General features: G+C 39.5%; 1 protein-coding gene across 7 annotated transcripts in view; it reads right to left on the minus strand.

The window, feature by feature from the left end:
• Nucleotides 1–15,800, minus strand: part of SVIL (supervillin) — a 98,717-nt gene that overhangs the window by 35,319 nt on the left and 47,598 nt on the right. Inside the window, exons 7-15 of one of the 7 annotated variants that reach the window (XM_057374156.1) lie at nt 12,583–12,666; nt 9,755–10,621; nt 9,251–9,421; nt 8,589–8,623; nt 7,431–7,492; nt 6,923–7,062; nt 6,085–6,180; nt 4,551–4,803; nt 1,545–2,016 (exon numbers count right to left, since the gene is read on the minus strand). In XM_057374156.1, the coding sequence (XP_057230139.1) occupies nt 1,545–2,016; nt 4,551–4,803; nt 6,085–6,180; nt 6,923–7,062; nt 7,431–7,492; nt 8,589–8,623; nt 9,251–9,421; nt 9,755–10,621; nt 12,583–12,666 (2,180 nt within the window). Of the gene's footprint in view, nt 1–1,460; nt 2,017–4,550; nt 4,804–6,084; nt 6,181–6,922; nt 7,063–7,430; nt 7,493–8,588; nt 8,624–9,250; nt 9,422–9,754; nt 10,622–12,582; nt 12,667–15,800 lie in introns of all 7 variants that reach the window. The other 6 variants (XM_057374150.1, XM_057374151.1, XM_057374152.1 and 3 more) reach the window with 6 other exon arrangements.

Raw genomic sequence — 15,800 nt, forward strand, 5'->3', positions numbered from 1 at the left:
AAAGAGAAGTGCTGAATTAGTTCTATTCTCAAAGACACTTCACATTGCTAACACTAAAGAAGCAAATCTGTATTTTAAACATTCACATCACATACAATTCTAACAGGGAAAACCTTCTGGCTGAGCTGGAGTACAAAGATTAATTGTGCAGTATTATTTGCTGCAGGGAGTAGCCATTTGTGACTGATGTTCACATGAAGCCACAAAATATCACGTTCAAGACACAATTCTGAACTTCACATGGATGAGGCACAAACTGCTGCTCCCATCATCACAACAAGGAAAATGGACAGATGAAAGTGAGAGGGAACAAAGAGCAGGGGAAGAGAAGCAGACAAAAYTTAAACAAGAAATCAACTATTTGGTAAAGCAGTTTAATGCTCCAGTAGCATACTAGGAGGATGTTTAATAGCTTAATAGAGGTACTGTTTTCTAAGAGCATGTTGGGGGCTTTTTTGSGTTTGTTGTTTCAAGCAGCAACTAAACACAGGAAAAACTGCCTTGATGAAAGATAAATGCACCATTACAGTTGTCCTTAAAGAAATAAAAGTGATCTTCATTTTTCTTTTTGAAATGGTATAAGCACAACACCCCTCTGATACATGACTGATCCTATTAAATCCCAGTCTCCATCTCCCCTGCAGTCATCAAAAGCTAATTGGATAGAATGGATACTGCTCTGGAGGAATACAGGCAGAACTGTGCCTTCCTCTCTGTGCCTGTGTGAAGACCATTAAATTAAAAATAAATTAACTTCACAGGATGAACACTAAAATGCTTTTAGTGCTACAGGATACTGTGATACTGCCGCCCATCATAATAACAGAGGAAAGTAATACAACATACTTCTAAATTCAACAGAATAGAAGGACTTATGCAATGACCAAATCCACTTTTAATTGGTGAAGTACTTTATTTAAAGATGGGCAAGTTTATTTTTTAAGTTTAAATTATGCTGTGCTTATAAAAACATAATTACTCTGAGAAATTTCTYGGTTTGTATTTCCTCACCACATTAAAGAGAAAGTAATATTGGTTTTGCAAAATTAATTATGTGAAAATTATCCACTATTACTTATGCATGCACATATGTAAGTTATTCCTAACTATAYATGCACAATAAGGGAAAAATTAGGGGCAGATACTCAACCCAGGGCAGCTAGTTAAGTTTGTTCAGAATTTTGGAGGGCAAGGGCAAAAAAAGAAAGAATAAATCTTAGCTTCAGCATACAGTACCACTTCTTTCCAATTAAATAAATCTGAATAAAACTGAGCCATCTTTAAAGACTGAAAAATTGAARGAATAAAAAATAAAAACCCTCTATTTGTAAAACTTAAGAMTTCACAGATATTTCTCTACTTCTAAGCAGTGCTAGAAAAATGAAACATAACCAGCCTTGACAAAGCTTGAAACACCATTTGCTGAACGAGACTACACCAACAGCAAATAATTACCACACCTCTTTGCCAAGTCTTGCTTTTCATAACACTCTCCAAATCCATCTTTTCTTCAAAGGACTGGCCTTTTTTGACTTCCCATTTACCTTGCATGCCAGTATCGGTTTCCTTCTGTTCAAGAGGCTGAAAAAGTGCTTGTGAACCAAAGAGTTCCACGCTGCCCTTCCTCAGGAAGCTGTATGCTGTCTCTTTATGGTGGTCTCCTGTTTTTTCAGGAACAGGATGTGTGGTTTCTTCCTCAAAGGAGCTGTACTTTTTAAGTTCATTAGCTTCATGTGCTAGAAACCTCTTTCTTTCTTCTTCATGTTTCTTTGATGCTCTTCTGCTTTCTAGTGCTTCCACTGAGGGCTGCCACTGCTCTGACTTCTGCGTGCGTTTCGCTGCCGACTCCGAGTTTTCTGCTGCAGGATGGAACCTGGTGGCTGCACTCACACTTCCATCAGTCCCTGGTTTCCCAGGAAGGTCCCCAAATAGCGGAGTGAGGGCTGAGGCCATCGCTGACACCGATGTTGCGACCGCGCTTGACAGGGGAGCAATCCTTCCACTTTCATTTTGTACCTATGAAGAAAGAAGAAATACCAAACAAACAATGCCCAAAAAAACCCAAATAGGACTTCCAAGCTCTTTGTAAATTATCAATTCCAAATGTCAGTTCTTTAAAGGTATGTTTTCATATAATTATTGTACTCTATCAGTATGAACTACAAACAGGTAAGGAAAGCAACARTGCCCTCAAAATTTGTCTGCAGATGTGTTATTCTACCCAAGGTAAAAACCACTGCATGTGAACAGCAACATCTTTAGTAACAAGGGATGAGTGTGGAACATGCAACACAACATCGTGTCAGGGCCCAGGAGCTGCAGCACTGGGGGAAGGGATTAGTTCAGGTTGCAGATTTTGGATGACATGCCATGTGCCCAGGCTGATCAATGCTGCGTCTCTGCAGGACTCATTAGCTCTGGCACAGCTCTGCTCTTGCACAGTTCTGCAGCTCCCAGCTCTGGCGCCCTCTCAGTACCAGGCAGAGACTGTTCCATGCTGTCCTAACCCAGGACAGACATTCCTGATGCTCCTGCTACATAAATCACCGTCATGCAGGACTTGCTCAAATATAAACATTGGCTGTCATGAGCAAATTATTTGAACTTAAGAAGAATATTAAAAATRCTTCCAAATTTGTTTTTCCAGCCCCTGCAGGGGAACAGTTATCTTTTCTACTCTTCTAACATAATAATTTTGTACAATTTTCCTAGATACAGTTAGGAGGCATTTTTTTTTCTGAAATGCAGAGCTTTGCTTTATCTTCCCCACAGGAGAGAAAAGTTATGAAAGAGAGTGACAAACATGCCTCATACACATTTGGAGAGGGTTTTTTTTTTTGGTTGTTTTCTTAAACTGCAGAGCTAGTGAACAGTGTGCAGAAGGACAGACAAGATCACAYCAGTAAGAGGAAATCAGCTCAGAACTTAAAATGCGCATGCAGATTCCATAAAACATGGACAACACAGTCATTCATTAAGCAAACTGGAAAGCAGAGCAAAGTCTACTATGTTAGCTCAAAGATTCCAAAGCAAGAGTAAGAAAATAGTTACCAGTTTATTTTTTTTCCATTGCATCTATCAGAATTAGAAATTTAGAGGAGATCAGAAGAGTGCCTTAAAATATTTACATTTTCAAATATGCAGTTTGGGAGTATAACCTCTAATTATGTATTTTGATGGTTGTCTTTTGCTTTTCCCTAGAAAAAACATACCTGCATCTCAAAACTCCCCAACACTACAAATGAACAGTTCACTACAGAAAGCCTGTTTGAAAATATGCTCCCATTGAACTTGTTTTGGAGTCAACTCTGATTTCTTTTGCTAGGTTCAGAAAGAGATGACAAAACATGCTTCCTCTGTTTTTCCTTGTTTGGAAAGCATGTTTGCTCTGTAAATCTGACAAAGTAATGTGACTCTCACTTCCTGCCCCATCTGCTTCAGCCCTTTTCTGTTCATCACCTTCCTGGCCCCCAAACAAGTTAGTGACACAATCATTAAAGAAGCCAGGCTGTGACAGTGATTGGCATGTGAAAAGTGAATGGAAAAAGGACTATGTAAGGTCTGGAAATCTTGCTTAAATAAATCTGCCAAGCATTTATTACTTCTTCATGTGCAAACGAAATAGGCATAAATTACAATTGTAATCTGTACAGCTTTGCACCAAGATGTTTAGAGAAATCCTGCCTTCACATTATTCYATAATTATGATACAGAAAATGTATAATCATGAATGAAGCATACAGAAAGAAAAGGGTAAGAACTTTCTAACATTCAGATTTATCCAAATTCCTAGAAATATGACATGCATAGCAGTTGTGCTTCACTGTTAAAGTGATTTCTTTTAAAGCAGTAATGCTAACAGACTGCTGTTTCTGCTATTGTGGACAGCTCTGAAAGCCCACTCCTGGGCCACCTTATGCTCAGCCTTCACTAAAAGGCATTCCTTTGCAGTTCCAATTAGATGAAGTATTCCAGAACAGGAAGCCAAATTTCACTGTACACATTAAATAATTTCTCTTTGACTTCCTGAATTTCAAAAGTATTCTGCTTTTAGGGAAAAAAAAAACCCAGATAAAAATTAATGCCTCTTCCCAGAGGAAAATGACAAAATACGCCCTCATTAATAATGGAAATATATTTCACTTTCAGGAAAGAGCGTGAAAATTGCACATGACGAAGCTCCAAAATTCCCTGAAAACACACCTAAAGCAAAATGATGCATGTCATAGTTTTTACCCCTTTGATCAGGAATTTACTTTTAGAAGTCATGTAATACCCAGTGGAAATGACACACACTGCGAAAGGTAAAACTTGCACTAGGCAGGAGAAGTTGATATACTCTCAAATTACCTCAAAAAAAGAAGAAAACCATATCAAAAGTTTTGAGCACTTTAGGGGATGCTTTTCCTCAATACCAGAAGGCTGCTTCCTGACAAACCTTTTCCTCTGGTGCAGGTCAGAGCAAAGGAAAAGCCAACCTTTACGGTATCTTACACTGAGGCTGTTTACGTTGATAAAAAGAAATGTGAAAGAGCTACGATGGCACTTACCTGCTCAACTTCTCCAAGGGTGACTGGCTGAGTCTGGTAACGAGCATTCATTCTCCTGTGCCTCAGATCTCCCCGATTCCTTGTGGAGATGGCCTTGGACACTGGCTGAGACAGTTTGTTAAACAAAGCCATCTTTTCTGCCAAGCTTAAGGTGGAAGAATCTGGTTCATCAGACTGATCTTGCCCCATCGCCTCTTTGGCTGCTCTTATCTCCTCTTTAGCTAAAATTTTTTGGTGTGCTGATGCCTGCAAGCTGAAGAGGCAGAACTGGAAATTAGTATCGAAGAAGCCATTGTGCAGCTTTAAAATCTCAACCTGACAGAAGCAGAAGATCTGCACGTGAAGCACAATAGCCAATGTAATATAGCAGCCTAAGTGGGTATGCAGTGGTTCAACATTGGCATGAGGAATTCTAATTCAATAGCTGAAGAYTTAAAAGAAAGTTAAATTTTCATTCACAAATTCCTTTGATTAGGACACAACATTTTTTTTAAAAGGGAACTCAAGACTGAAGAGAGATTTTACAGACAATCTCTTAATCCAGACTACACAGCTTTGGAGAGACATTTAACATGCCTGCTGTAACCAAACACAGGCCCTAGAGTGCAATTTATATAAATTTCAATTTTATTGAAAGCAATTTGTGGACCATATATGATAAAAACATTTAAAAAACAGACTTAAACTCCAAGTTAGTGCTGCTTTTAAGTTAGAATAAATTGCAATGCCTCTTATAATCTGAAGAGGAACAGAATTCAGACTGTCCTTTGTTTTGACTTATTTGGGATAAACCAACAAATAGTTGGGATAAATCAAACAAAAAATCGTTTTGAAACATAGTCCATTGATTTTAAAGATTGTGTGACCAATGCTGAAGGCAGACATATTCATTCATAAAAGCTGTAACTGCATTTGTCTCTACAATAATGTATTTTATTCACCTTAACAATAAAAGGTTTTGTTGTTTAACTTCTTCSACGTTTATGGAATTTGTAGTATTTTCTAATTACATTTTTTTCTGTCATAGTCTCTGCTAAAGTTCTCTCATGCAGAACAAGCAAATAGTATTCTGCAACTTTACCTATAGGTGGTGCAATTTCTTATATTTCCTTTMATTTTGCAAGCTAAAACAATACATGTAGAGACAGACAAAGGACAWGTACTCCTTGTGAAATTAGGCACTCAGCTTTGTTATTTTCATCTCAGGATGACATTACTATATAAAAAAAATTACAAGAGCAAAGAGACTTCTGCTAGGTTTGCTCACGTGCAAATTAATTTCTTAAGAAGGATACGCTTCTAGAACAGGTAAGTGTGGTTAGAAGGGTCCTGAAAACAGATGCTTAACCAAAAAAAAAAAAAAAAAGTGACATTGCTTTATCATGCAAACATAAATGAAGTTGACAAATGCTTTAAATATTCTTGAAACAAGTATTGACTCGACACATTGAAAAGGCATTCAAGACTTTAAAGATGCATCTGCTATTGAGGAATCTTGTGCTCCATGTAACATGCATGTTTGCCCCCCCAGTACCTGGTAGGTTGTACAGTGCTCTTAACTACAGTGGGACTAGGTACTCTTGTCACTACTGAGTGGGTATTCACAGAACGTGAAGCAGGGGCAGTTTCACTTTAAAAGAATTGCCAAGGAGGGAAAATTCACAGGGAGAGAGAAGAAAAAAGCATTAAGAAAAGCAATACATTAAGTGTTAACTACAGAAAAGACCAAAACAAAACAAAACAGGAAAAAAACCAAACAGCAATGAATTTTAATTAACTGAATTATCTGCTGTGATGTTTGCAAAATAATTACAAATACTCTGAAAGAATTAAAAAACCTAGAGGAGCAAACAGGCTGTTTCTTGAAGTTATTCATAACCCATGAAGTAAGTAGGTGAACATCCATTCACCTTTGTTTAATTCTCCCCCAAAATGATTTTCCCTTTTTCAGGAAAAYATCATGATATATGACCAGAGTGCAAGAAAAGCATTTCCAAAAAGCACCTTTGAGATTTCAGAGTGTAAAAGGTTTTCCCCTCTACATATACATTCCATATGAAATTGTGCAGATTTCCCTCAGTGCAAACTATCTTTTTCATTTGAGTTATGAAACAATGCTGCTATGATTAATCTCGTTTACCTAATCCACAGGTTCCTAAACTTTCTGCCAAATTACAGTGCATACAAGTTATGCTTTACTAGCGCCTCTACATTTCAAAAGGAATTTCAATAYAGTTTCCCCTGTGGTTCTCAGGGCCCTTGCTCATAAATGTTTTCCTCACTACAGAGTTATAAGCACCAGAGATATGGAACTTATTCCCAAATTTGAAAGCAGGAGTTGGAGTCAGAGCCAACACATGTACAAGACTTACGTAGCTGCAATGACCACCTCCTCGCTGGTAATGGGCTGCGTGTGAGATCTGTCCTGCAAACGCCGCAGCCTTCTCTCCACTGCTGAGCTTCTTGTAGGTGGTTTGGGAATATTTTTCATTTCAAAWGATTTTTCCATTTCCTAAGAGGACATATGTCACAATTAGAACCATGGAAGGCAAATTCTGAAACAGTAATTTCTTAGCTTTCTGCATGCAGAGCAGTGAAGTTCCCAAATGCCCATCTCAGAATGAGAAGAAGGATGCAATTGCACACTATGCACCATGGAATTAAAACCAACCACACACTCCTCTCTAAATGACATTTTAAGGGAGGCTTTAGAGCAACAGGTCTYTTGTGTAGGTAGGGAATGAAGTAAAAAACAAAAAGTTATGAAGCTTGGACTTGGTTAACTGCTTCATACTTCATTCTAACACACTCTGGGTTTCTTCAGTATCTTGTATATGAAATATTTAATTCACCCGCCTATTCAGAAAATGAAATACTCACTCTAAAAAGCAGTCTCTTTGCAGCTACGCTTAGTTTGGCTCGGTCATCCAATTTTTCTTCATCTACACAAAGGGAAAAAAAAGGAGGCTGAACATAATAAATSAAGCTCATATTAAGTGCAATGTTGTTTTTTTTTTTTTTAAATGAATGATTACAAACCAGCAAATAGCTGGCTGTTTCTCCCATTTAACAAAAAACTTATYGTGAACCCAGTTGTGTAAACTTTACCTGTTTTTACATGTATTACATCAAATGAAAATTCTTGACATGATTTGCAAACAAAAGACTTGTCTTCAGGACAGTTCATGTCCTTTCAAGCTATCTAAACAATCTTCTATGAATAATCAAACCTATTGCATCAGTCTATGATAACACATGGACTAAGAAAATAATTTCACTGAAATTCTGTCTTAAGGCTCAGTGAACRGTATTGAACATCTATTTTCTACTAGCTGACCATTCTGATTACCACYTTGAGTCCCCATTTCTCAGAGGCTCAACTGGTATCCTCAGGAGCTGAAATCAGCATCCTCCAGATCCAAGARCCAGCATCTCAGAGCTGCAAGGAATATCAGCTTTCAAATAGCATAAGGCATTAAATCTAAATATAGCTACCCATGAGATTACSTACTTAATTTGTGCCAGACTTGCCAAGGGTGACAAGAGGGAAAGAGAAGCAAGATGGCAGACTGAATTCTGTAATTCATAACCTACATGTTGCAACTTCCTCAGCCAGAAAACAAGTGAGCAACATCAGGTTCAGATTATATAAAGGCATTTTTTAAATTRTAAGTCCCTAGACCACTGATTAAAACTGACCAATAATTACTTTTTCCCCCCAACAACTAACTTATTTATTGTCTAAATCAGAAAAAAAAMCAACCCCAACTCTAGTGAAAAGTTTCAAGCAATTCTCCTCTTGACTCCCATTTGAAGTTTGGTATTCACAGACAGACTTTTGGACTTAAATGAGTTTGAAATCAAGTTTGTAGTAGACATGGCCCAAGGAAAAGGCGTACAAAGGGGTACTTCAACTACATCATAGGTAAAGATATTTTCAGGTGGATTTTGTTTGCATTTTCAAACAGTTTCTCAGTCAAAACAAAATACAACATGTTAGATACCATATCTTCATTAGAAAACAGTACAGCAACATACCGTCAGCAGTTGGTATTTCTGCACACAAAATTGACCTGGTGAAAAATTATCAAACAGAAACAAGTCAGCTGGAAGCAAGACATCAAAAATGAAATTCAAATTCAATCTGAAGTAGCAGGACCTCAAAGTCTTAAAAGCGGGAGAGTTCATCTATTTTTTCAAATTTCAGCAGAGTCCACTTGGGAACATCCTTTAATAAAGCATAAAGGCAAGCAATTGCAGCCAAACTTAAATACAGTAAAGGAAAATTATTTCTAGTTCATCTTGCAGAAAATAAAAGTCTAAGATTTGCTGCCAGCTCTTTTAACATAAAATAGGTAGCTTTGGTGGTTTACAAAGAGAGTAAATGATAAAGCAGAGTAGATGGAAAGGAAACGCTTTATATAAAACCAAAAGCATTTAACATTAGAATGAGACAGCTACAGTACTTTATGATGATTCACTGTTCAATAGTTCAAATTGGAGGAATTTGCAACAAATTGGTTTTATTGAGGGGTGTTTTGGTTTCCATTTTAGAAGAAGCTATAAYRAATACTCGAWTGTTTTYAAAGAGAAACAATAACCTTGCAAARTRTTTCCTCTAATAAATGAACAAATCTTTTCACAAGCTCATTCATGTCTACCTGTACCAGAACGCTACACAGAGCTACGTACGTGCCTACCTATCCGTCTCCTTTCGTTCTGCTGATGTTATAGGTTGAGTTTTAAATCTCTCAGAAGTCTTTCTATTTTCACCAGGAGTAAAATAGCGCCTGGCCTTCCGCGGCCCTCTTTCGCGGTCCCCATTGGCAGACACAGTACTGCCTGCCGTTGCCATCTCAAACCGAGATTCACTTTCAAATCGCACRATAGAGAGCGCATAGGAAAGAAAATAGGAGAGAGAAGTAAAGCATAGATGTAAGCATCTCAACAACTCCCCAGAGACCACTCTGCATGCTCCTTCAGGTACCATGCGCAGACGAACGCATTCCAGCTACCCCACATCACAACTTGCACCAGCAAGCAGAAGCACAAAAGCRGGATTCAAACCATCTCAGCCTCCAGTACACACTGGTGAGAGCTAAGCCGTGTGCTTTAAGTGCCGAACAACAACTGCTGTTGAGTGGGTGTAATTTTGCCAAGGACGTGCAAGTTTCACACGAAAATATGAGTGAAATGTCACCTACAGTTCCGCTTTCTTGTTGGCATTAGCAGTCTCCAGAAAGACATTACGGAGCTGGGCAACAGAGACTTTTGTGTCAACCATGCCAATCTCACCGTTTGGTGGATTTGCTTCCATGCTCTCCTTAMTTCTAAAGGGTTCTAGCTTAGCAGTCACAGTATAGTCAGACATGGAGCGAGTCAGGACCTTATGCTTTGTCGTTGACACTTTCCAAACGGGAGCCTTTGCCTTGTCAGGCTGCAACACAGATCCGCTCTGTATGTACATAACAGCTTCACTCCTTTCTATGTTCTCAGGGGCCTTAAACTGCTGCTCGGGGGCCTGCCTCTTATTGCWTTCCAGCTCCCTCTGCACTTCCGAGTTCACTTTTGGCTTGCTTGCGAAGGAGGAACTCCCCACAGGGGTCTCCAATTCTCCTCCTCCAAAGAGGCYTTCATGGCTCTTCCCTTGCTTGCGRATCTCAGATGGCAGAATTGGTCTTCTGCCTTTGGAAGCCTGTTCACCCTCCAAGGAATATTCTTCATCAGGTTTTGCTCCATAACCGGRTGCTTCTTTCTTTTCACTCTCCGATGCAGCGGCTGCTGAGGATTTTGTTAGGAGGCTGCCAGGGGTGGTGTTTGCTGGGTCTTCTGCTGCCATCAGCTGAGCGGWGTGAGCAATGCCAGCAGGCTGGATATAGCCATGGATCGGCTGGCGCACCGAACTGACGGGCTGATTTATGACCCTATCAAAGGCAGACGTTTCTGTCTGAASAGGAGRCATGTAGTGGGCTGGCACTGGATGGGATTTTCTCTGAGATACTGTGTCTGTGACAAGTTCAGGGCTTCCACGAGCACTTTCCTCTTTCACCAATTTCTCTCTAACTTTTACTCTTTAAGAAAGAAAAAGGATTAAAGCTGTGAAGAGCAATACCCAATCTGGAAAGGAACACAGACACCTACTGTGGGTACAGACAGCAACATTGCAGAAAATAAAAAACAATACACAAAAATAAGCAAATCTTACGATGCAACCCCTTCCTCCCTCCGAATCTTAGCAGTAAGATTGCTCAAAAACACTCAAGTGATTCACAGGCCCTTGGACATGCAGGACTCCTGAGAAGGTAACTGGGCAAGCTCTGAGAACATACAGCATGTTCTCATGAGACCACAACTGCGTTTGTCAAACAGCACATATCCATAGTCACAAACAAACAAGGTGACCAAAACTGCTTTTTGCTTTTTATACTATCAAAGTGTTGGGTTCAGCCTGAAATTGCAAATTCTACCGGCAGTTGTGCATGCAGTCAGATGTTTGAAGATGTCTAAACACTGGCAGTTTATGTCAGACCAAGATGTTATTGCATTGGGGAAAAAACATGTTATCTCCACCTAGCCTTTCAGATTTTTTGCCAGAGACTGATTTACTTGTRCTTTTGTGTCAYTGAAGACATCTGAAATGTCACATGTAGTRTAATGTGTTTCAGWAAGTGAGAGAAAATGTTGAAAGAGCAAGTCCTAAATCTGAAAGCGAAACTATGGCATGGCTGTTGCTCTTCAGAGAGCTTGCAGGATAAAAAGGCATTTAAAAAGTGAAACAGGCATTCTGTTTTAGAATGTTTCATTACATTCTAACATGCAAAACTTGCATGTTTTTTAAAATGCTCCTAAAAGGTACCTTACTTTGGTGTGTTTTCTAGAAACACCTCTGGACTTGTGCAGCATCCATGCAACACAGAGTCATATTTATCCTTTATGAACTGAATACAGCAGCACAAAGGAAGGCAAGCACGTGCTTTGCTCCGGGGCTTTTGCTGCAGGTAAAGCTCGCCAGCGCTTTAAGAGCCTCGCCGAGGCTCAGACAGCTTACAGGGCCAGCGTCTGTAGATAACGCACACAGTATCAAAAACGAAAGCCCTGAACTTCCTCCCCTCCCAAACGAGTATAAAAAATCATTTTAATTCAGAGGAAAAAGAGAAAATTCAAGCTAGGAAACTAGCTCTCTGAAATTAAGCAATCCAACTCAAAGTATGTGCAATTCCAGGCTTGCCACCAACAGACTTCTTGGAGTTTACATTAAGAAAAAAAAAAAAAAGAAGTAAGATTTAGGAAAAAAGAAGGCAAATTATCTGAGAGAGTAATTCAGGAAATCCATATTCATCTGAAACACCAATCTTTCTAACATTTTGGTGCTTCTTACCTTTGAAGATTGATGCACTTATCAGGGAAACTCCTCAAAGTTACTTAAGAACAGACAGTGTGGTCAGTCTGAACAAGCATTCCTTGAACTACATGTACCAAACATTCTCCAGAACATCCACACTGATGTTAGTACTGGGTTATAARAATTACTTCAATCAGGAACATGGAAAAGGTCTTCCTGAAATGCTTTCCATGGTGGGCTCACTGTATGTGTTACCAAACCAGGAGAAAGCGTCCGCCTGTAGCTCTGACCAAGATCTTGTTTTACTTTTCCATATAATTTTTTTTACTTCTCTTGTACCATCTCCTTTGAAATTCAACAAGTTAACAGTAGGGAATTCTAAGATGGAATGGTGTACAGTACAAAAATATGCTGGTTTGCAGAGCACAAAGTGAGATACAATAAGAAATTATAAAATCTATTGGAAGCCAGAATGACAGTAGCTGTGGAAGAAGCTTGGGGCATTTGTGCTTCATCAAAATACCAATTGGTTGTAAGTTAGAATAAAAGCAGATGCTTAAAAAAAGTTTCAACACTTTYTTACTTGCTGCTGTTAAAGGAAAATCAAGGGCAAGTGTTAAATGAAGGCAGTAGAGGGAAAGAGGGGAGGTTTGTAGTCTGGTTGTTAGGCACACAGCTGTTTTATGATACCTGGAGGGCCAGCTGATAAGTGAAGGTGTGTCCCCTTCCGAATCTTTCTGAAGGAACCATTCAGGTTTTGCTTTCCCTGCACTACTACAGAAAACAGAACTTCAGGTAATTTCTGAGATCTCAACACATAACCTCCCATTATTTCTCCCAATCTTCCCTCCCCACTGCTTTTTATTTCTGATTACTAAGTTGCAGAGGATTGTTCTAGAAAACTAAAGCAATGCATGCTAGCCAAATTCAAAGGTGATAAAGAAACTGTGAAAGAAACTATTAYATAATCCCACAAACATGTACAAAGTGTTCTAAATGGTACAGATTCTGCAGAGATAACCTTACCAAGKGTACATTGTCCAAAAACTGAGAAGTGAAAGCAATTACACAACCTTATTTTTGCATTTGCCATCACAGGTCAGTTTGTGTAGGGACATCTGTAAAAGTTCTTGAAACCATTCCTTTAAATTGCGATTTAAAGCAGTAAAGCCAGCTACGACCAAAACAAAGTAGTAACAGAATTTAATTAAGTGGAAAATTCACATGGCTACATCATACTTCCTCAGAAATTCTCAGGAGCATCTGGAACCCCTCTCTCCTCTTGTAGCCCTGTGTCACAAAGCTTAGGAAATGCCCACCTGGTTAGCACAAATAAAAACACGCTGAGTCATTGGGTGACTCAGCAAAGGAAAAACTTAAGGAAAAAAAAGTGATCCCTAATTTATTCTATTTATTCTCGCCTTGACCTTACTCTGTTTACATTTTGGAGTTAAAAACAAAAAAAAAAAAACAAACAAAAAAAAAAAAAAAAAAAAAAAAAAAAAAGAGCTTTTAATAGCCCTGGAGCACAGGAAAGGGTGTTTGCAGACTTCCCACATACATTTTCTCAAATACTTTCCTAATGCTCACCTTCACCTACAATCCCTCAGCAGAACACACCAAATACTTTTAACCTTGCAAGTGCAGGCTGTCCTGCCACATGAACTCACTTAAACTCATTCCCTGCAGGTCACAAGCTTCCAGGATGCTTTACATTACTTATAGCTACATCTGAAAGAACTCTTTCCATTGCAGAAGAGCCATTGGGGATAAAAATCCCAAATTAAGCTCCAGGTCATATACTTCAATTTCTCTTAGCTAGTCTTTCAATAAAAATAGTTGGAAAAGGTCAAATCAACAACTATTCTTAAGGTAACAGTGTATTTGATGCAAGTAAGTTTAAATTTGAGAACTCACCTACTGTTGTCATTGAATCCAACTCTATCTCAGAACAACAAACACCAACTGTTGGAACATCTTCTGCTTTTCCAAATGTTTTTGAATCCCTAACAGAACTGACCAAACAGGAGGCAAAGCCCTTTCACAGAAGCTGACTAGGAACTGCTAACTGGAATTGCTTTGAAGCACGGGAACTTCCTTCTCTCTTGATGTGTACTTTGGCACATTTTTATAGTGGGCATGGCCCAAGCAGCAATTATTTGTACTTGATCATTCATCCTTTGAAGAGTGCAATCAGAAGAACGTAAACCACGTTTGGAGTTTAATCAGCCATTTCAGTACCCAAATGAGGGAAATGTCAAATGATACCTTCTCAGCGATGGGTAACTGGATTAATTATTAAATCTTCTTTGAACTGAAGGTACACAATAGCTTCCAGATATATTCCAAAGCGAGCTGCATTTATTCTCCAATTTAAACTCAGGAAATTTAAATTTAACAAAAACAATTTTATAGCCAGTATAATGTGGAACTGACTTCAGAACAGCAGCCACCTGGAGTTAGCCTTTATTTCTCTTGTGCAAACAGCCTTATAGGAGACTACCACAGAGTAGCTTTAAACAGACTACATGGACACCATGACTTCTTCACCACTCAAAATCAGGGAAAAAGTTACAGAGAAGTTATTTTTACATCTCTGAATATCATATCAGTGAGTAGACACTATCACTGAAGGTGTCAGAGGTATTAAAGAATGGGCTCTTGGTCACTTGGTCTTTAAAATACCACCTASTGCCTGCATGTGTATCGAAACAAGAGACCAAATCCTAAATTTAAACTCTTGGCTGCTTTAAGAAGTACACCCCATCTTGGTGAGTGCAGATGGTTTCCTTGCAAAAGATAGACAGCAAGTACAGGAAATAGGTTTTATGTAAATACTGACCCAAGACTCATCAGAAAGAGAGTCAGAAAGAATCTGAAACTAGAGATAATGCAGTCAGCAATTGTATTATTACTTGTTCATAGAATCACAGAATAGTTTGAGTTGGATGGGACCTTGAAAGGCCATTTAGTCCAAAGCCCCTGCAATGAGCAGGGACATCTTCAACTGGATCTGGTTGCTCAGAGTCCCATCCAACATCACCCTGAATGCTTCCAGGGATGGGACACCTACCTCTTGTCTGGACAACCTGTGCCAGTGTTTTACCATTCTTCTTGTAAAAGATTTTTTCCTTATAACTAATAATCTACCCTCTTTTAGTTTAAAACCATTCCCCCTTGTCCTGTTGGAAAGGAGGAATGTCCCTGTTAAAAACTCTGTCCCAATCTTACAATCACCTTCTGCAGCACTGAAAGGCTGAAAGCAGATCTCCCTGGAGCCTTCTCTTTTCCAAGCTGAACAACCCCAACTCTCAGCCTTTCCTCACAGGAGAGGTGCTCCATCCCTCTGATTATTTTTGTGACTCTTCTCTGGATTTGCTGCAACAGGTCCATGTCTTTGCTGTGCTGAGGGGTACAGAGCTAGAGATGCAGTATCCCAGGAGGGATCTCATGAGAGCAGAGAGGGGCAAAATCACCTCTCTTGACCTGCTGACCATGACCCTTTTGATGTGGCCCAGGACACATTTGGCTTTCTGGGCTGCAGGTGTATATTGCCAGCTCATGTCAGTTCCTCACACACCAGCTCCCCAAAATTCATGGCAGAGCTGCTCTCAATCCTTTCATCCCCCAGCCTGCACTGGTACTGGGGCTTGGTGCAGGACTTGGCACYTGGCCTTACCAAACCCCTCACGAGGCTCCCATGAGCCCACTCCTCAAGCTTGTCCATGTCCCTTTGGATGTTATCCCATCCTTCAGGATGTCAACCACACCACTCGGCTTGGTGACATCTGCAAAGCTGCAGAAGGTGCACTCAACCCCCTTCTGTCACTGAGGAACACATTAAACCACACTGGTCCCCAYAWGGACCCTTAARGGACACCACYTGTCACTGATGTCCAKCAGGACTC

This window comes from Malurus melanocephalus, unplaced genomic scaffold, assembly GCF_030028575.1.
Source record: "Malurus melanocephalus ecotype Western Australia unplaced genomic scaffold, MMel_1.1 scaffold_218, whole genome shotgun sequence".
In the NCBI taxonomy this organism is placed as follows: domain Eukaryota; kingdom Metazoa; phylum Chordata; class Aves; order Passeriformes; family Maluridae; genus Malurus; species Malurus melanocephalus.